The sequence below is a fragment of the Marmota marmota genome, unplaced genomic scaffold (genome assembly GCF_001458135.2).
Source record: "Marmota marmota marmota unplaced genomic scaffold, marMar, whole genome shotgun sequence".
NCBI classification, from domain to species: domain Eukaryota; kingdom Metazoa; phylum Chordata; class Mammalia; order Rodentia; family Sciuridae; genus Marmota; species Marmota marmota.
In genome coordinates this window covers 1,098,728-1,118,549 of record NW_025999930.1, presented here as the reverse complement: position 1 = coordinate 1,118,549, position 19,822 = coordinate 1,098,728, and the positions used below count along the sequence as shown (strand labels likewise).

Below are 19,822 nucleotides of genomic sequence, written 5' to 3'. Positions count from 1 at the left end.
TTTTTGGCAGCCACATAATACTTGGCACCCCAGCTCTTCAGGAGCAGAAGGCTTTTGAGGAGACAAAGGCATTTATCCTGGACCACAAGCCAATGCTTTTATTTGCAGGGATTTCCCGGGTACAGCAAAGGCCAGATGGGGACATCTAAAGCTAGCCAGAGCTGTCTCTAGGGGAAGGGATGAGAAGAAAGCATTTTCAGGGTGCCAAGCCCCTCCCCTAGGCGTGGCCTCCTCTCCTAACACTGTGTGTGGAGTTGCCTACTGTGTGAGCCCTTTAGTGACTGAGACAACAGCCTGGGTGGGGTTGGCACTATAATATCAACGTGCAGGCCACCTGGCCCCACTGCCTGTCCTTCCCCAACACAAAACTCAAGAACAAGTCAGAAATGTGGACCTGCGGCAGGGACCCCAACTCGACAGACCCATGTTCTGGGTGTGTAAAGAACATGGGATCCAGAGGGGCGGAGGTCCCCACGCCGTGGGCGGTGTATGATATCCCGGGCTTGCAGAAAATGTTCCATCTTTAAAATAGCTGTGTGTGTGTGTGTAAAAGTGAGTCATTTTTCAAAGTCATTATCCAGAACAGCAGCTAGGGCTGTACCCATTGGAGAAGGGAGAAAGCACTTAATCACTAGTTTTCACCCTCCTCGCTCCCTTTAGGGGCTGAAGGGGTGGAGGGTGGGGAAACCCCACAAGAGAACCAACCAGGAGCCTAAGAGGACTGGGTGGGAAGTCTTCCTGGCCATAGGAGTAGTTATTAATAGGGAAAGTTTGTAATAGGCTGCAGGGTGAAAAAAATACGTAAAACAACATGCAGGTTAGATTCTAGTTAAAAAACAAAAAGCACATGTGAATGATGGTCGTAAGCTGGGCTCTGCCTCAGAACCATGGGCATTAGCATCCCGTGGAATCCTCCAGTAGTTGTAGGAGGCCCCACCAGAAGACCTCCACTCCACAGTGGAGGATAAGAACGTTGCTTGCTCAGGCTGGGCGCTGAGGCTTGGACCTGGTTTCTCCTGCTTTTAGGGACATCCTTTTCCTTTAAAATGTTTTCTCTTCATTGAATTTATTTTTAATTGCATAAGTACTTTTGCAAGGTCTCTCTCTCTCTCTCTCTCTCTCTCTCTCTCTCTCTCTCTCTCTCACACACACACACACACACACACACACACATACACTTTGTAGAAGTAAAGACTTCTGAATTGCTGATGTCCTCCATGCCCTATCAGCAATCCTGTGGAGGGTACCACAGTAGATCTTTGGACATTTCTCTGATGACTTCTGAATGTTCAGTGAGGTGGTGGTGCGAGGATGAAGGGATCACACCTGGGAAGTTCTGGGATTGGAGACAGACAGCCAGACTGCTCTGGTCACCTAGAGCTGCCACTTTATGACCTCTTTTGATCAGCTGGCAAGCACTGTGGGGGTGGCTTCCTACAAGGACAACTTGCCTTCTCCACTTAAAACAAGTGCACGCCATGGCGGGGACCATCAGGGCTCCTCACACACACTCCACACCCTCCACACGCATCACACACACATACGCACTCGTATACAGCTTCCATACAAAAATCTTCTAGACAGAAGCGCATTTCCCACGACAGCCAACCTGGCCCGGGGTAAAGTGTCCACACTCTATGAAAGGGCTTCCCTGCAAAGCAGGAGTATTTACAGATACCTGCAGCCCCAGGACCCTCTGAAGAGTCTGCCAGAGGTGGAGGTAGTGGTGGGGCGGTGGTGTCAAGATAAATAAGTAGCCTTCCCTCCAGGATCCTCCCTGAGCCCAAAAGCCACGAGGACCCTCCCTGTTCCTCCAGACCCCTGGCGCCTGCTCACCGCCAGGCCAGCGCCTGCCTGCTGGTTACCATGGGGACCAGTCTGTGGCATCCCAGGCTTAGTGCCCGCCCCTTCTCACTAACTCTCCACGTGCAGGCTTTGTCAGGGCGCAGTGTGTGTCTGCAGCTGTGGCCAGCAGAAGACAAGGGGGCTGCCAGGGAGGCAGGACCACCCCGCAAGCCTCCAGCCGGCTTCAGTTCTGGGCTGATCAGCACCTGGAAGCTCCCTTCAACCCTTGGCGTCCCTGAAAGACGCCCCTGCATCCTACCCCCTGGTGACCCACTCAGGACTCCTCCGGAAGCTGTCCCTGGGCAGGAGCTCTGGCCAGCCTCCAAGGTTCCCCTGCTCAGGCCCGTGGGGAGCCACCCGCTCTGCTTGTTTTTTAAAAAAGATTTTCATCCCCAAGGGAAGGTGGTGAGTCTGTTAGATTTCGGGTGGCTTTGGGATACTGTGGGGGTCATTTTGTCTGCTGCTGATTTTCCAGTGGGTGGAACTGGTGGGACCCTTCCTCAGGACAGGGACAGCTGCTTGGTGTGTGATTTGAAGAGGGGGTTTTAAGCAGCCTGTTGCCTTCTGAGCACGCTCGAGTGAGGCTGGGCTGTTAGGAGACCACCATGACTGTCTTTGCTGTGGTCTGGGGTCCCTGGCTCCGGGACAGAATTATCTGTGCATTTATTGAATGATATGTACTAGGTGGGCTGCTGCGATGCGATTTGATTTATTTCTGGATTTCCCCACCCTCACTCCACTCTTCCTATTTTTTTTCCCCCCAAATGAATGGGAAGGGAAATTAGTGTGCTTAAAAAATATATACCATTGTCTGTGAGGTTTCCATGGCAACAGTACCCCAGGTCAGATGCCAGGCTTATCTTTTCTTTTTGTTAGTATTACTATTGCTTCTTGACATCTCCCTAAGTGTCACTTCTTATAAGGGAGAATATAAACCAGGGTGAAAAGGGCTCTTTTATATTGCCGTGTGAAAGTTCAAGGTTCATTAAGGAAACTGGCTCTTGGGAAGATCGGGTTGAGAACTTTATAGAAAGGCTGTGTGGCAGTGGCCTGTTTATAGTTTTGTGCCTCAATTTCTGGGCTCTTTTGCTGTAGTTTTCTATGTCATTTTCCAGAATGATCGGGCATAGAGGCATCATCACCTAAAATCAGTTCAAAGCAAAAAGAATGATGTGTGTGCTTTTCTGTGTCCAAGTGTATATAAACGGATAGGATTGAATTTTGTGAAGTGTGACGATGACAGCGAGCCCCAGTCCAGTGTGGTTGTCACAGACTTTATCTTGTGCAGAAAAGTTAGGTGTTTCTCAACAGCAGTGAATCCTGAATGCTCCCTAGCCTGTGGCTTTTCCCTCTCTGGCTCCTGTGCTGGGGCAAGGGGCATCCTCTGAAGGCCAGCTGGCTTTGGGGCCTGAGGGACAGGATTCCCACCTTGCTCACCCAGGGCTGGCAGCTTGCTCCCACTCCATCTGCTCTGGGATCATGCTGTGTCCCAAGGGCACCTCCTCATCCTCAGGCCTCATGACTCACAGAGACACTGGTCCATAGGTAAGGTCTGAACTGGGATCAAAGGCCTGTTTCCTTATGTACAAAAATAAGGGCTCCTCCTTCCGGGACCTTCATGAGGCTTGTGGATGACCGTAGGCTCCTTTGAGGCTGTTGGGAGCCTGGATCTGTCTAGGTGCTGCTCAGGAAACTGGATCTCGCATGATCTAGGGGGCCAGAGTAGAACGTGTCCACCTGACACTGTGGGGCACATGCCACTGGGGGGCTGGTGCCTGGACAATGGGTGGAAATCTGTCCCACCCTGCTGTACAACTATAGACAAGTGCCTCAGGTTTTCCAGCTGTGAGTGGGGTCATGTGTTACCCACCGGCAGCTTTCTATGGGGTAGAGGAACCAAGAGTGTATTTGTGCCAGGTGTGGCTTGCAGCAGAAGCCTGTCATCTACAGCTGTGTCTGACAAGCATTCCCCCCACACGGGAGGGAGACCATGCACGTCTGTTTGTGAGCATAGGGCCATCTCAGTCCTGCAGCTTCAGGTCAGCGCTGGTATTCATGGTTCTCCAGGACATTCTGGGGGGGGGCACCAAGGGAGGTGTTTGGGGATGCTCAGGGATGGGATGGGTTTGAGTGGGGGCTTGGCTCAGTGTTCCCGTTTACCTGGGCCTCAAGGGGTGCATCTGAGGCCCAACATATGGCTGCATGGCCCATGGTCCCATGAGAGAGAAGGTACTTATGTGCAGAGATATGCCTAGGAAGATCAAAAGGGCTAACACTACCCTAGCCTTACCAGCTCCCATCCCTGGGGTACCTGTTACTATCCCGTGTGTGCCATGGAGAATGTAGTCACTTGTTTTACCGTGGCCTTTTGAGTAGTCGAGTAGTTCCCACTGTCCCTGTGCTGGAAGAATCCCGTGTCTCCTGCAGGGTCTCAGTCAACCAACTAGCCAACTGCTGATCAGTGAACCAACTAACAAACCAACTCCCTCCCTCCCTTCCTCCCTCAAGACAGTGCTGCTATAGGAATCCTGAGGTGTCCCTCGTTCTGTCCTTTTTAGTTATCGTCTCCCCTCAAATCAAACCTCCTGGGTCAAAAGAAAACCCTCTACACACACACACGTGCTATTGAATTCTGAATAGGCTTTGATTAGTCAGGAGCTGAGACTGAGGATTGAATAGTAGAGGGAGGATCCAAGTGATAGTGAAAATACCACTTGGCAGAATTTGATGCCTCAATTGGACAACAAGAGCATAGGAAGGGCCCCTGCATCTCTCTGGGCTCTGGAACATTCCTGGTTGATGCCATGCAGCTGTCCCATAACAATGCCGGAATTATCCTCTATTCAGGGCCTTGATTGAGTGGGGGTGTGGCCACCCCTTTAATGCCTTAGTTTTTATGTATCACTCTCTATTTACGCATGGATCATTTTTTCTTACGGCGTTAAAAAAAAAAAAGTACCAGGCACAGCTTTTGCATAAGGGTAGACACATCAGAGCTTTTTGTTAAAGATAAGAAAAAATTGCTTCCACTTCAAGCTCAAATATTACAGCTGACTGCCAGAGCCGCCCTGTGATTACGCCCCCTGTCTGGGGAGTTCTCAAAATGTCACTTTGTCTCAGCGTTGAAGATGGATTACCTCTTGGGTTCAATGCTAAAGGATCCTTTGGCTAAGAGGATTAAACTGTCAAATATTTTTTAATGCTCTTCCCTCTCCCACTCCTCCTCTTCCTCTTTTTCTCCTTCTTCTTTTCCTCCATCTTCTTTTTTTAGAAAAAGAGGAGAAATGAGTTACTCCTTTCTCTCTGCATTTTACAAGCGTTTCTCCAGAGAGCCCCTTAGTGGCCTGGTGTTGAAAGATACTTGCTCTGTGTTGGGGCAAAAGGATCCATCCAACGCCACTGAGCTTGACTGAATTTGCACACAGGTCTCAGGGGTCCAAGATCTGGGCTTGTCCTCCCCTCAACTGCCTGATCAGGGAAGGCCCATGAAGGTAAAGGTGATGTAAAGTTTCAGGAAATATTGTCTCTCTTTGAGTCAAATGAAATTTCAGTTTAATGCAATCCCGAAAACTTTTTGCAAAAAAAAATCTCTTTTTGGAAAGCAAAATTACACTCAGCATCCTTTCTTTTTTGGTTTCTTGACCGCATTTTTCCTTAGAGAGATTTAGGACAGCTAAGTAGAAATTAAAATTTCCGTACATAAACAGACATGGAGACAGCTGGCTTTCATTGTGTGAAGAGCTCTGGGCTGGGAGTCTTGGATGAGCCATGAGAGTTTTCATTCTCTTATTTTTCAACAGATTGGCATTTCTCTTGATGACAAATATCATAAATGTTCTTTGTTGAAATTTATGTGTTATATGAAAATATAACCTCCCCAGAGGCTCACCACCCAAAGACAGCCACATAAGCGGTCCACACTGTCTCTGGAAGATTCTGCTTCCCTTGGTCTATATAAGTCCAGTGTTCAGTAGGGTTTGTCTTGGGGTGCCGACCAAGGTGTCTCCCTATCCAGATGGGTTGGAAGTAACCACTGTGCTTCTCACTCTACTCCTGCCCTGCTAATCTGATATTTCTTTTGTCTTTTTGAAAAAATGAGAATAACTTGGACACTTTGTCCAACTCTTGGAGTCTGAAGGTGTCCAGGAAGGATGTGGGATCTGTGGCTCTCAGTTCCCCAAAATAGGAGGGTGATTGGAAAAGCAGTCAGACTCTGAGCACCATGCCCCTGTTGCTGGAGTGACCGTGACCCTAACAAATAAGAAAAAGGACCTTGCTCAGGAGGAGTGGCAGACTCAAGGGCCTCTAAAAGCCTCCTTCTATGGAACTGTCTTTGGAGCCTGCGGTATGTTCTTCTGTATCTAGTAGCTGCTCCCAAAGGGTTGTTGACTGACTGAGTGAAGGCATCTGACTTGCCTTCACAGCAGCTGCAGACTGCCTCCTGACGAGTGGACACTCCCAGGGAACATTCCCTAGGAGAGAGGATCCTGCTCCTCCTCGCAGTCTCTGCCCTCCTGCTCTCACTAACCTGACCTGTAGTTCCATCCAGGTCCCTCAGGGTCCCCACCTTTACAGCTGCTTGACCTTCACAGATGGGTGTTGGCCAGGACCCCGTCTGTCCCCAAGTCATTGCTGGCTTTCCTGGTAGGGAGGGTTTAGGGGGTCCTTGGAAAGAACAGGGCCTAGGAGAGCCCCCTTCCTCACTGGAGCTGTCTCCCCCATGCAGTGAACTGTTTGGGGGAGGATGAGTGCGTCTCTGAGGTTGAGGGAGCACATGACACTCCTCTGAAGAGTCTCCACCTCCACAGAGTTATTCAGGGTTCTGGAAACTGCACAGCATGAACAGATCTTCACTGTGGCCCTCGGGAGTTTTCCATGGTCACTAGGATCCATTCAGGGTTAAGGACTCAGTTGAACCATTGGGACATGAATGAGAATGATGAGAGAAATCAGAATATGTGCGCTGTTCTTCTTGGTGGGTGCTTCTCTTCTATGAGCTGGATCTTCCCTCTTCCAACCCCAGGTCACCCACCCTTTGCTCTTCCTGATGAAAATATTGTGTAGCTTAACTACTGCTGTCTTACAAATTACTCAAAATATATTGGTTTAAAACAGTAGTAATTGATTATTAACTCTCTTTAGTTTGGTGGGCCAGAAATTTGAGTGCAGCTTGGTTCTGGCTCTGGGTCTCATGAGGCTGCCGTCCAGTGGTAGCTGGGGCTGTGGTCTCATCTGAAGGCCTGACTGGGGTTGAAGGTCCATGTCCAAAGTGATTCACTCATTCATGGCAAGTTGGTGCTGGCTCTTGGCTGGGGCCTCAGCTCTTCCCATGTGAGCCTCTCCTCGGGGCTGCTTGGGATCCTCTTGGCATGGTAGCTGGCCTCCATCCCATCCCCACCCCGACAGAAGCTGCAGTGTTATGTATTACCTGGTCTTGGAAGTCACCTTTGTTACTTCTGCAGGTCCTATTGGACACTAGTGTCCATGAGTCAGTCCTGTTCACAGTGGAAAGGGCTACACAGGGTGTAGCTATCAGGATGTGGCAACTGCTGGTCCATCCACAATGATTTTTTTTTAAGATGATGCCACCCCCAGATAGAGGCTCCATTTCCTCCCCTTACCCCTATTTAGGAACAAGAGGACACTTGGCCTCAGTTCTGCTTTTAAGCCATGGATTCCCCAACACCCCATATTCCCTTTTTTGTCCTTCACCTTGTGGGTTTTCACACATGGCCTGCCACTCTGTTACAGTGTTCATCCTGACTTCCTTAAGTCACTTCTGTACTCTTGGTGAGCCCTGACATTGGTCTCTGGTCCTGATAAGATCCCACCACCAGCCTCCTGGCTTGGGATATATCAGCAGAGGGCAGCTGTACTGAGCAGTGGTGGCAGACTCTATCCTTCCTGTCTTGGTTGGAAGTGTCTGGATGGTCCAGGGCTGCATCCTGGTGTGTGGGGGTTGTCCCCTTGAGGCATGGAAGCTAAGACTTCAGGGCCTGGACACTGGGAAATTCAGCAATGGTGACTCAGATGACAACTGCTGAGATTCCTTGAGCACCTGTCAAAGAATGCCGTGGGCCAGGTTGTCATTCCTCACAACAGTTCCGACACATATGTCCTGTGTTTTGCCCATATTATGAAGAAAGAAATGAGGCTCTGATGTACAAAAGGCCATACCACCTGTGAGCCAGGGCTTGAGCCTTTGAGATTCTCCAGCCACCTGTGCCTATTGCTGCTGGTCACAGCAGCTCTGTATCCTCAGATGGGGGCCCAGAAGAGTCAGACAAAACCTGGGGACAAGCTCTGCATTACCTCCATCTCCAGGGTGGACACACAAGACCATCACTGCAGATTTGTGGAGGGGAATGAATGCATGCTCCATCATGCGTCTCTAGAGCATTCTTCCAATTCTTTGGGGTTAAGAGGAAGATGACCTGAGAGAGTGAAATGGGTGGCATCTCCCAGCATCCTCATCCCAACAAAAATACTGGTGAACATTTGGAGGAGTTGAGTTGTGAGTATGAGACCCCATTTCCAGCCACAGTGGACATCATTGGGGAACTCACGAAGCACCCCTCTATTTCACACTCTGTTGAAATGTTCCAGGAAGTCACTATGGATTGCAGACATCACCCCTTTCACAGGTCCCTTTATGCCTTCTGTGGTTGTAGCTTGGTTTTATTTGTCACAACCCACATGACATTTCCCTGGTACAAGGCGCTGCCACAGGTGCACTGAGGATGGTTGCTCATGTGACGCCCCTCCCAATACCCCTGCAAGGGCCTATGTGATCACCCCCATCTGACAATAAGGAGACTAAGACCCAGGGAAATTGCTTAAAAAAAAAAGAATTTAGAGCTGCATGAATAGGGCATTAGTAGAACCGAGTCAGACTTTGCAGTCTAAGCCTTTCAGCACCCCTGTTTTATTTTCGATTGACTTTCTCCCTAAGACAACAAGGGAGCCTCTTGGGGTCTAGTTAGGGGCTCTGTCTAGGTCCCCTGGTAGCACCTTGAAACAAGCTGTCTGAAGCAGGGCTTCCCTATTTTCCAATCTTCTGTGGCCATTTCATTTTTTCCACCCATAAAGCTCTGGAAGGCTCTGCCAGGGCTTCTGGGCCAACCCTGCTGGGCTCCTCCTCCCCAGAGACGTCTGTGGCTGCAAAGGCAGAGGCAGGAGAGTGGTGGTGGTCCTTACCCAGAACACTTAGGGCCCCTCACAGCAGCCTGTTACATTTTAACCAGTGGGTGGGTGCAGCTGTGGCTGAGGATTGCGCCCCCACCACCCAGCAAAGAGGGCTCTCCAGAACCACCAAGCCCAGCTCTTCTCATGCTGCGTAATGATACGGAAATGCAAATACGCCATCATTTTGTGACCCTGTGTTGTGAAAATTAGAAAGAGGAAGTCGTGCTTTGCTACTGCATGAAGTTCAGCCCGAGAGGAAGAGACGCTTGCCTGGGAGAATAGCGAGTGGTGAGTGGGGATTGGCTCCGGGGATCTTTGCTGAGCCCTAAGACTGTCTGGTTTTGTGAGGCAGACTTTGGGGTGGTGGAGGCATTTGGAGCAAAGCAAGAGCCATTCGAGGGAGGCGGATGTTTTCAAGGCAGGAAGCTACTCAGTGTTGCTGAGTGGTGCCTCAGGCAGTGGGACCACAGCCTAGGTGCCTCTTGTGTCACCCCAGGCCTGGGGGCAAAGCCCGGGAAGGCAGCCCCAGAAGCAGGCCTTCCTATTCAATGTGGCTCCAGAAGCTTCCTCTGAAGTTCATAGTTTAGACATTAACAGACATGGCTCTTCTAGGAGGCTCTACCAGGAAGGAGGACTGAGTCCACCAAGGCCTCCTTGGGACCCCTAGCTGGGCCTGGGCAGCCTGGGGCAGTGGGGATGCCACCTTAGAGGCAGGCAGCTCAAGGGCAGGGCCATAGCAGCAGCAGCAGCAGCAGCAGCAGCAGCAGCAGCAGTAGCCCAACTTGCTGGCACAGTAGTTGTTCACATTGTGCAGAGACGACAACAATGCCTAAGGAAGGGTCCGGGGCAACTTCCGGGATCGGGATCACTGGCCTCTGGGATCTATGGAGCTTGCAGAGCGGGGTCCTTATTATTGGAGAGACCATATCATTTCCATTTTTCTTGAGGTTGGTAAGTGCTGTGGGGGAATGAGCGTCTGGGAGCCAGGCCCAGGGCAATGTCAGGGATAAGAAACTCCCTATCGCACTGTGACTTGGGGCAAATCCCACTCTGCTTCGATTTCCTTGTCTCTTAAATGGAATCTGAATTCCACTGGTTCATTGAGGTTCAAGATGGGAGCATTCAGATTGGCCCTTCCCAGCGCCCAGAGGGGCTGTGGGAAGCCTTTTTAACAAAAGAGGAAATGGAGACCCAGCACTCTGACGGCTTGCCCCCAGGCCCCCTAGTCTCTGAGTTGACTGTCTGGGTCCCCACACAAATTTTCAGAGAGGACAACACATTCAGCAGCCTGGGGGCTGGGTGGGGCTGGCCGCAGTGTGGAGGGGAGGAAGTGGTTTGTCCCAGATGGGCTGTTACTAGGGCTGAGGCCCAGGTTCCGGTCTTCAAGGGGACTGTCGCCTCTGCACAGAGACCAGCACCTCTCAAGGTGAAGGGCCTCTCAGAGCCACACTGGACTGTGACCTTTGCACACAGAGGCCTGGAGCATGTTGTTCTTTGAGGTTAGAGCCGAAGTAGCCTTGTTCTGAGAAGCCTCCTCGCAGTGGGAGGGTGTAAGGTTGTGTCTGGCTTTTCTGCCCTGTGCTCTAAAGAATGGCTCATGGGCTAGAATAATAACCTCAGGAATCTCTGAACCTGTGCTTGGAGCTCCCATAGCACCCTCCCCACCTGCCCCAGGTGGGCCTATCACGATCCCCATTTACAGAAGGGGAAACTGAGGCTCCATAGTAAAAGGAGCGGCCGAAGGAGTCCAGGACAGCACTGGGCAGATGTGAAACCCAGAGGAGACAGGGTTTGTGGAGTGTTCTGCAGCTACAAGGAGGCTCAGGGATGAGTGTGTGTCAAAAACAACGAACAAGGACAAAAGAAAGCACAGAGCCGGCCACTGCAGAGACAGCCTGTCCCTGCCTGTCCCTGCACAGGGTGACTGGCAGTGAGCAGGGGCCATGCCAGCCCAGGAAGGAGACAAGAGATGAGGGGCCCTTCATTCACTGCCATCAACTTCCTCGGGACACTGGATCCTCCGTTCTGCAGATATTTATGGGTCCTGGTAGGTGACGAGGGAGTCAGTGTCCAGTGGAGGAAATGGGCCACTGCCAGCCAGGGATGTGTCTTTGCTGGTAGCGAAGAATAGGGTGGGGAAAGACCCTGTGTGAAATAGGGACAGCCACATGACAGTCTGGGGACAAGCCTACTGCAGTCTGGTGACATGACCCTGTGCACACGGCACCTCCAGCTCTGCAGAGGAGGATGCTTGGCCTAACTGTGCCCTGCTCTTCCTTGGGTTCCCTGACTCAGGTGCTAGGACAGTATCCTCTATAACCATCAACCAACTGTCTGTGTGGCTTCCAGGCCCCCACAAATGGATCCTCCTTGCATCCTACAATCTTTAAAAAAAAAATCAGAATGGAGCTCATCTTACCAACTGGGTCGCCTCGTGGCTGGCTGTCAAGAGCCGTCCTGGCCCCACCAGTCTCTGCCCCTCCCCCTCCCTCTTTGCCCCCCTCCAACACCTCAACTACAGCCTCACATCCCCTGGCTTGATCTTCCTGCCTTCCCTGCTGTCTGCAATGCTCTTCCCCCCGCCTGTCCAGTGAGGGACAACTGGACTCTCAGATCTGTGAAGGGGGATAACCTGATCACTTACATCCTGTGAAGTTGGGGGGGTCTGGTCAATTAGACCCCATATTCTGTCTGATGATGGACCTTTTAAATCTATGCAGGTTCTGTTGTGGAGGGTGGGGGGTTCCACATTTAGTTCTTACAAGTCAAACCTGGGACTTGGTGAGGGGAATTGGCCATCTGGACCTCCCTGTCTCAGCTGTGGCCTGACTGGTCACTGTGTGTTTAGACAAGATGATGTGATGGCTGGCCTAGCCAGGACTGCTCTGAGGTGGAATGGGGCCTTTTGTGATCTCAACTTGGATTTTGTTATTTTGAAATGTGGACTCAGTCAAAACATATTTTTGTTTAAGGGAAAGAACATTTTAGAGGGGATATAAAAACTCCTTGCTCTGCCAGTTCAAATTAATGCATGTATTTATTCCCCCCAAATATGGAGTCCTGTGTACCAGGCCTAGGGCTGCATGAAGGAGATAAGGCTCTTCCTACGTCACTTACATCCCGAGAGGGAGGAGGATGACGAGGGGGAATCGGTGGGGGAAAGAGATGCTCTGAGGGAGAGCAGGACAGGTAGGGTGGGGGGGTGTCATCTCTAGGGAGGGCCTGTCGGGGCAGAGAGCTGGATAAAACAGGGCGTGAGGGGTGCTGGTCCTTGACGTGGTACGATGCATGGGATGGGGCTTCTGGAAGAAAGCTGGTTCCAGGGAGGTGGGTGGAAGGAGAGGTCAAACGGGACACATATGTTGAGAATTTTGGTTTAGCTTGGAGGCTGCCAAGAAGTTCTTGTTTTTTTGTCTTGTTTCATTTACTTTTTTTTTTTTAGATAACAAGGATTAAACCCAGGGATGCTTTACCAGGGATGCTTTACCACTGAGCTACATCCCCAGCCCTTTTTATTTTTTTATTTTGAAACAGGGTCTCATAAGTTGCTTAGGGCCTCTCTAAGTTGCTGAGGCTGGTTTTGAACTTAAGATCCTCATGCCTCAGCCTCCTGAGTTGCTGGGATTATTCATTTACTTTTTTAAAATGGGAATTATCAAGCATTATCACAAGTAGAATGATGTCAGGAGCCCAGGGTGCTCATTGGGAGAAGCTGCCTGAATGTATGGAAAGAATGGAATTCAGAATTTCTCCTCCCTCACGAGGGGGACTAAAGATCTTGGGGGCTGCAGGGTAAATTGTTTGTTCCAATATTTATTATGAAAATTTTCAAATATATAGCCAAATATATTCCCTCAAATAATTTTTCAGGGAACAGCTGTGTGTCCATCCTGAGATTCTACTTGCTTTACCATATATCTAGCTACTCGCACAGGGAAGGAATCTTATTCTATTTTAAAGGTTGAATCTTAATTTTTCTCATTTTTTTTAATGTATGACAATGAACAGTAATATTTCATTCATGGCTGTAATGTTGGTATTTATGTTCCTTCTCAATGAAAGAAATCAAAATAGAGACTAAATATAGGAAATAAATATAAAGTATAAATAAATAAAGTAGAAAATTTAAAGAGAAAATAAAAATAGAAAGCAAACAAAAAGTACTAGGTAAACATATAAGTAAAAATGGTACTGCTTTTGGTTTCCTGGACACAGCAACCCTGTGGTATGCTAGAACTGTTTGCTACATTTCCATGTGTCGACCTCCATGCATTCCTGGGCTTACTATCCCTGAGTTTCTGCTCTTCCAACCTCAGACTAAAATCATTATTTCTGGGCCAGTGGCATGATTTTACCAAGTTCTGCTGCAGTTGAGTAGAACTTTCGGCCTCTGCTTGTGACAGAGGCCTGGAGATGCTTTAGGAGACTAAGGCTGGGGGACACTGAGTTTGAACCTGGTTGTCTGGGCAGTAAAGGGTAGAAACAGGGTCATGCTAGATGCAAAGTCTTGGGGCCAATAATGGTTATGTTGCCTTCAAGATGAAACAATGTATTGAGGTTGGCCATGCCACATTCAGCGTGGGGGGATGAGGGGCTGTCATGTCCCCAGGGAGAGCCCAGAAGATGGGCCTGGGGTCAGAGCAGGGTAAAGTCCAGGCAGGACCATCTATGAGGCTGGGGTTGCCTGGAGCCTTTGGTGAGCTTGACTGACCCTCCTGAATGGGCAGGGCTCTCTATTCCTCCCCTTTCTTCTCCCTCTGGGTTTGTCACCCAATGAGGTGTCCTTGGTCCCAGGAACACGAACTCCCCCCAAAATCAGAAAGCACAGCACACAGCCCAGTGTGGGGCCAGCTCCAGCGGTGTCCCCTGTGGCTATAGGAGCCAATGGGTACCCGCAGAGCTCCTCCCTTCCCACATAAGCTCAGATTAGTCGAATAATACTAATAATAATTATACTACTACTACTACTAATAATAATAATAATAATAATAATAATTTGTCCTTTGTGTCTGGCTTATTTCAGTCAGAATAATGACCTCAAGACTCATCCATGTTGTCGCATATGTCCCAGCCTCCTTCCTTAAGTCTGAATACCATACCATTGTATGGATAGTCTGCATTTTGCTTATCCATTTGTGTTAGTCAGCTTTTCATTGCTGTAACAAATACCTGAGATAAATCAACTTACAAGGAGGAAAGGTTTTTGGGGGCTCACGGTTTCCAAGGTTTCAGTCCATGGTCACTTGGCCTTATTGCTTTGGGTCAATGGTGGCACAGTACATTAGTGGAGGAGGCCTATTCATTTCAAGGCAGCCAGAAATTAAAAAGAGAGACTAGAAAAGGCTGGGATCCCAATATCCCCTTCCAGGACAGAATCCCAGTGAGCCAACTCCTACCCTGCCTCCAGAAGCTTCTACCACCTCCCAGTAGCACCACAGTCTGATGACCAAGCCTTTAGCACATGGACACTTGAGAGAGATTTAAAATCCAAACTAGAGCAGACTCACCCAGTTTTAAACAGTACAAGTCACTTTTAGAGGTGGAAATGTGACCTGGATTTGTGAGTATCTGACCGAGGCATCTGAACAGAGGCAGATACACCTTTGTCTCCTTTTCTCTCCATCCAGCTTGCCCTGGTACCTCTTTCCTGTTCTGACTCCCACCCCAATTCCAAGGCATGAGGCACCCCGCTGTGTTCTCAGCAGTGAAGACAGAGAACCCCAGTTTCATCAGTGACTACCCAAGCACTTCCCAGGCTGAGACCCCGAGGTGAGTACTCAGTGCTTCTGGGCACCTCCAGGCCTTGAGGTGGTGTTGATTTGGCTGGCCCTCAGTCATCTTACCTGGTGTGGTCAGGGCACCCTGTGCCTTGCTCACTGCTGATATGGTCTTGCTGGGGTTTAGATGTAAAGCCACCAAACCAAGTCAGCAAAAGCTGAGCAGGATCACAGTGACTTGCAGTGACCACTCTGTCACCATCATTCGAATACAGACATAACCCATGTCTTTATGTTCCTGTCTGCCGTCTCCAACATCTGTGTCTGCTATGGTCAGTTCCAATTGATGGAGTTTTGTTTTGTTTGTTTTTTCCCTTATTATGGGTTGTATAGTCTCTTTGTGTGTCTAGTAATGATTGATTGGATTCTAGACATTGTGACTTCTTTTGCTGGGAGCTGGGTTTTGTTTTGTTTTTAAATTATTTGAGTATTTTTGAGCTCTCTTCAGGGATGCAGCTAACTTGTTAACAGTTTGGCCTTCCTGTTAAGATTTGTTAGGTGGGATCAGAGCAATGGTCACCGTAGGGTTAACCCCCACTCTTAGGGCATGTCCCTCCTGAGTTCTGGCCCTAATGCCCTGGAAGAAGAATATCTGAGTGTGAGTGTATGTGAGTCTGTGTGTCAACCTTGGCCTTTCAAGACTGGCTGGTAGGAAGAGGGATTGCTTTGCCCTGTGGGAGCTTCAGGGAATGTTCCCTCTGATCTTCTCAGGCCATTCTTTCTCTAGCCTCTCTTGTTTCCTCACATCGACATGTGAACAGTCCTTGAAGGACCCCCTTCACATCTCCAGGTTCTTTCTCTGTGTGGCTCTCTCCTCTCTAGGGCTCTGTTCTGTAAGCCCCAGTCATCTTGGTCTCCCAGACTCCCAGCTCTGTCTTCTCAACTTGGAGAATTCCCGTCCCCACTCCTCGGCCCAGCATGGTCTGCAGACAGTGAGTGGGAGCAGCAGGGAGGCTTGTCCCATTTGATCCCTCCTCTCAGGGTTCACGGGGCTTTGCTGACTGGCTTACAGAGTCTTGTTCATATCCTGCTGTTTCAGGTGAGAATAAATCTGGTTTCTGTTGTTCCACCTTGACCAGAAGCATAATTCCTCTGAGTTGGGGTTGAACCAGACTCTGCCCTGCCAGACAGCTGCCTCTTGGACACCAGGGCTGAGCACAGCCCACATTCCATCTGTGTACTTTTATCTCAGTGTCATGTCTGACTTCTGGAAACTTGAGTTTATCTCCCATGCTATGAGAAGAATGCAGCAAAACACGTATTTTCTGTTGGGAAATCTTAATATTTCTGTCCATTAAGCTAGCTAAGAATGTGGCAGTAGCCAATGATAAATGTCCACCTGAAGTCACTTAAAGAAAGGTCCACTCAGCGGTAGTCTTACCACAGGAAAGTAAATTTTCAGGAGCTTGTGTGGGTGGGGAGGAGCTTTGCAGGCACTCATTGGCTCCTAAAGTCACAGGGGACGCCCGCAGGAGCTGGTCCCACAGTGGGCTGTGTGCTGTGCTCTCTGGGTGGTGAGGCCACCAGGTGCCAGCTCAGGGAAGACAGCCTGTACTCGGAGGAACCAGTTTCTGCACTGATCACCATTTATTGTGCTTACCAGTGAGGGAGGAAGCACATAAAGAAGCTTCTGGAAGAAGAATATCTGAGTGTGAGTGTATATGAGTCTGTGTGTCAATGTGGGCATGTGAGAGAGCTAACGTGTGTGCGCCTTACTGTGTGAATGTGTTTGTGATCCAGGTAGCTACGGTGTGCGTGTCAATGGGAGTATAGGAGCTACTTTGTGAGTGTGTGTGTGTGTGTGTGTGTGTGAGTGTACAGGGGAATGTCCCGGAGGGTGTCCAGGTAAGGTAGGGGTGTGGGCTGGGGAGGGGCCAGGTGGTGCCCTTGGCTCTCCTCATTCTGGGCACTTCCTGCATATTTAAGGTGATCTGTCCTTCCTGGTTGCAGGGCACTGCCCACGCATGGGGTGTGGCCGCTGGTGCCACCCTGTCCTTCTCTGCAATGCATGTGGCCATAGAGGTCAAGGATGGGCTTTGCCATGTCCTGCGTCCATCTCGAAGACACTTGTGCCCTGCCTGGGGGTCTGCTGCTCTGGGAGGGGCCTGAGCTGCCCTTCTCCACCCCCTGCTGGTAGAACTGGGTCTTGGGGCTGCTCCACGTGCCAGCTGGAGGAGACGGTTTCCATTCTCCTCTGCTGCTTTTCCAATAGGTCCCAAATGGCTCCAGTTCAAACCTGCTAGGCAGGAGATTTCCATCAAATCGTCCAGCCTCTGCCGGCCAACCCCAGAACCCAACAGGAAGCAGACACCCGCCTGTCAAACCTCAGTGGCATTAGCTAAGAGGTAAGTGACCATCACCCGAGGCAAAGGCCTGAGCCCATATCCTGGGGCAAGACCCACCTTCCCACCTCTCACCTGGCCCTCCCCCTGGGAGGCAGTGGGAGGTCAGGGCTGGGCAGGTTGCTCCTCACTGTGCAGCAGGTGATGGTAATGGCCAGGGAGAGGAGGTGAAGGTGCTGGGGACCCCAGCCTCATCTCCTGGGAGTATCATCAGCTCCCAAAATACTATGGACACAAAAGTGCGTTATGAATGGAAGCCGCTGTGCTTGTGCTCTGGCCGTGGTTGTTTTGAACTTACTGAGCATTGGATGGCCTCATCCCACAGGAACTCCACAGCTACACTGGAGAATGACTTTGTTTTTTAATGTAGAAGAACATGATTTTAAAATAACATATTTTCCCTGTGCCGTTCTCAGACAGCTTATCCAGACAGGACCCCGCTGAAGTCCACCAGGGTGTCGACATTGCGAATGCAGCCCTACCTGACTTTGTCTTGGGGCTGCTTTCAGGGGCTCCCCTGAGCTGGGTTCATTTCTCCCTGGCAGCTTCCCACAGAGCCCACTGAGTTCTGCTTCAAGGATGGAATCAGGTGAGGGATCCTCAATGTCCCCAGAAGCTGTCACCAATGCTGGGCCTGGCAGCTCCTCCCTGGGGAAGCTTCGGGAGCTTCCTATTGGAATTGGCACCCACCAAGGGGATCCTGACAGCCCGGCTGCAGCAGGAGACGGCACTCCAGACACCTGCCCCCTGGGGGAGCCCAGAAGCATCATGAAGATCCCCAACCGGGACAGTGGGATTGACAGCCCGTCCTCCAGTATAACCTGTGAGAGCTTCCCCTGTGAGGAGGGCACTGAGGTCCCCCCAGGTCCTACGATGCTGGGGCTGCACTCTGAGACTGGTGTGGACAGCCAGGCGTTGCAGGACAGCCCCCAGGAGGAGGCTGACAGTGACGTGGGTGAGGAGCCTGACCCCGAGAAGAGCCCTGCTAGAGCTGAGGAGGACACCGGCCTGGCCCAGGTAGGCCTCTCTTCCTCCATCTCAGGTACGGTCTGTTGGGGCCCTCCTTGGGGAGGGTTTGAGATCTGTGGTCTATGACATCTGTGCCTTGTTTTCAAATAAGAAGCACACGTGCCAGGGGAGGTTCCTGGGGTGGGGTCTGCTGGGAAAAGCCAGGCCAGCCCCACCTGAAACCTTGGGCAGCGACCTTACGCTTGAGCCTCTACTCCCATGCTGCATGGTGGGGCATCCCCCACCCTAGGAAGGGGTGATGGTCAGTCTTACTGGTGGTGCCACTCACAGATGCGAGCCTCAAGGAAGGCAGGAGGAGCGCCACCCATTTTCTAAAAGGGGAAACCGAGGCACGGGGAGCATAGTGTTTCCCCAGGGTCACCCACAGGGCATGGCTGAGGCTGAGTGCCCTGTGCTCCTAGAGATGCGGGCAAGCTGCCAAATGACCAGGTCCAGGAGGCATTTGGCCGGGTGGGGCCTGCTGGCTCTGGTAGCAGTTTTGCTGCTAACTGTGTGGGCTTGGCAGGTGAAAGGCAGCTAGCTGGCCTAGGCCACTGTGAGCCAGCTCTGCAGAGGGAAGGCCGGGCCCTGTGTTCATACGGGTGTTACTATTCAGGTGGGGATGTGGCTCAGTGGTTGAGTGCCCCTGAGTTCAATCCCAAGATCAGGAGACAGCTGCCAGTGAAAACATAGTTTGGTGACCATAGTTTCCAGCAGAAAGGGGCACAGTGTGCCACAGGGGCCACATGGGCAGCCTGAGGGCCAGTTAGAGACAGAGCGCGAGGAAGAACTGTGGGCAGCAGCCTTGCCGTGGTGAGCAGGTGCAGGATTCCTAGCTTGGAGAACTTCAGCAGGCTTTGGGGCAGAAGGCTCTCCCTGGTTCTCTGGTCTCTGGCCCTGGAGTGATGAGCACCGGTGGGTAGTAGCCCAGAGTGAGATCCTCCCAAAGGAGGTGATGGTGTGGACTGGAGTTGGTTGGTTTGCATTTGTAAGGTGTGGTAGAAGGTGAGTTCTTTAGCATCTCTAGGAATTGACCAGTGTAGGAGTGGGGACAGGGGTCAGTCCCTGCAGGATCAGAAAGACTTAGAATACAGAAAAGAAGGGGTGCAGCTAATACAGGTCATACCACCTAAGACTCTCAAAGTGTGCTCCAGCCCAGCCTGGGCCAATTGACTCAGCCTCCTGGGGGCTGGGAAAACTGCAGACCCCCAGGCCTGCCCACTGGGTCTGGGGAAGGCCCAGGTCTCAGTATTCATAATAGAAAGACTCCAGGTGGCTTGGGAGCTGAGGCAGGAGGATCACAAGTTGGAGGCTAGCCTCAGCAACTTAGTGAGGCCCTAAGTAACTTAGTGAGAATCTGTCTCAACATAAGAATAAATAATAAAAAGGGCTAGGGGTGTGGCGCAGTGGTTATTCACCCCTGGTTTCAATCCCCAGTACCAGAAAAAAAGGAAAGTCTCCAGTGCTTCCATTACCCATAAGAATAACTGTTCACTGGGCACGGTGGCACATACCTGTACTTCCAGTGGCTTAGGAGGCTGAGGCAAGAGGATCAGGAGTTCAAAGCCAGCCTCAGCAACAGCGAGGCGCTAAGCAACTCAGTGAGACCCTGTCTCTAAATAAAATATAATATAGGACTGGGGGTGTGGCTCAGTGGTTGAGTGC

At 50.7% G+C, this 19,822-nt stretch overlaps 1 protein-coding gene across 12 annotated transcripts in view; it reads left to right on the top strand.

Annotated features, from left to right (window-relative positions):
* Positions 1–2,229: 2,229 nt before the first annotated feature.
* Positions 2,230–19,822, top strand: part of Fgd3 (FYVE, RhoGEF and PH domain containing 3) — a 50,305-nt gene continuing 32,712 nt past the window's right edge. For 3 of the 12 annotated variants that reach the window (XM_048800506.1, XM_048800507.1, XM_015506290.2), the window contains exons 1-4: positions 8,973–9,318; positions 14,658–14,799; positions 17,020–17,152; positions 17,566–18,166. In XM_048800506.1, the coding sequence (XP_048656463.1) occupies positions 17,729–18,166 (438 nt within the window). In that variant the 5' untranslated portion in view covers positions 8,973–9,318; positions 14,658–14,799; positions 17,020–17,152; positions 17,566–17,728. Of the gene's footprint in view, positions 2,251–8,971; positions 9,319–9,957; positions 9,982–14,657; positions 14,800–15,788; positions 16,459–17,016; positions 17,153–17,565; positions 18,167–19,822 lie in introns of those variants that run through there. The other 9 variants (XM_048800504.1, XM_048800508.1, XM_015506288.2 and 6 more) reach the window with 9 other exon arrangements.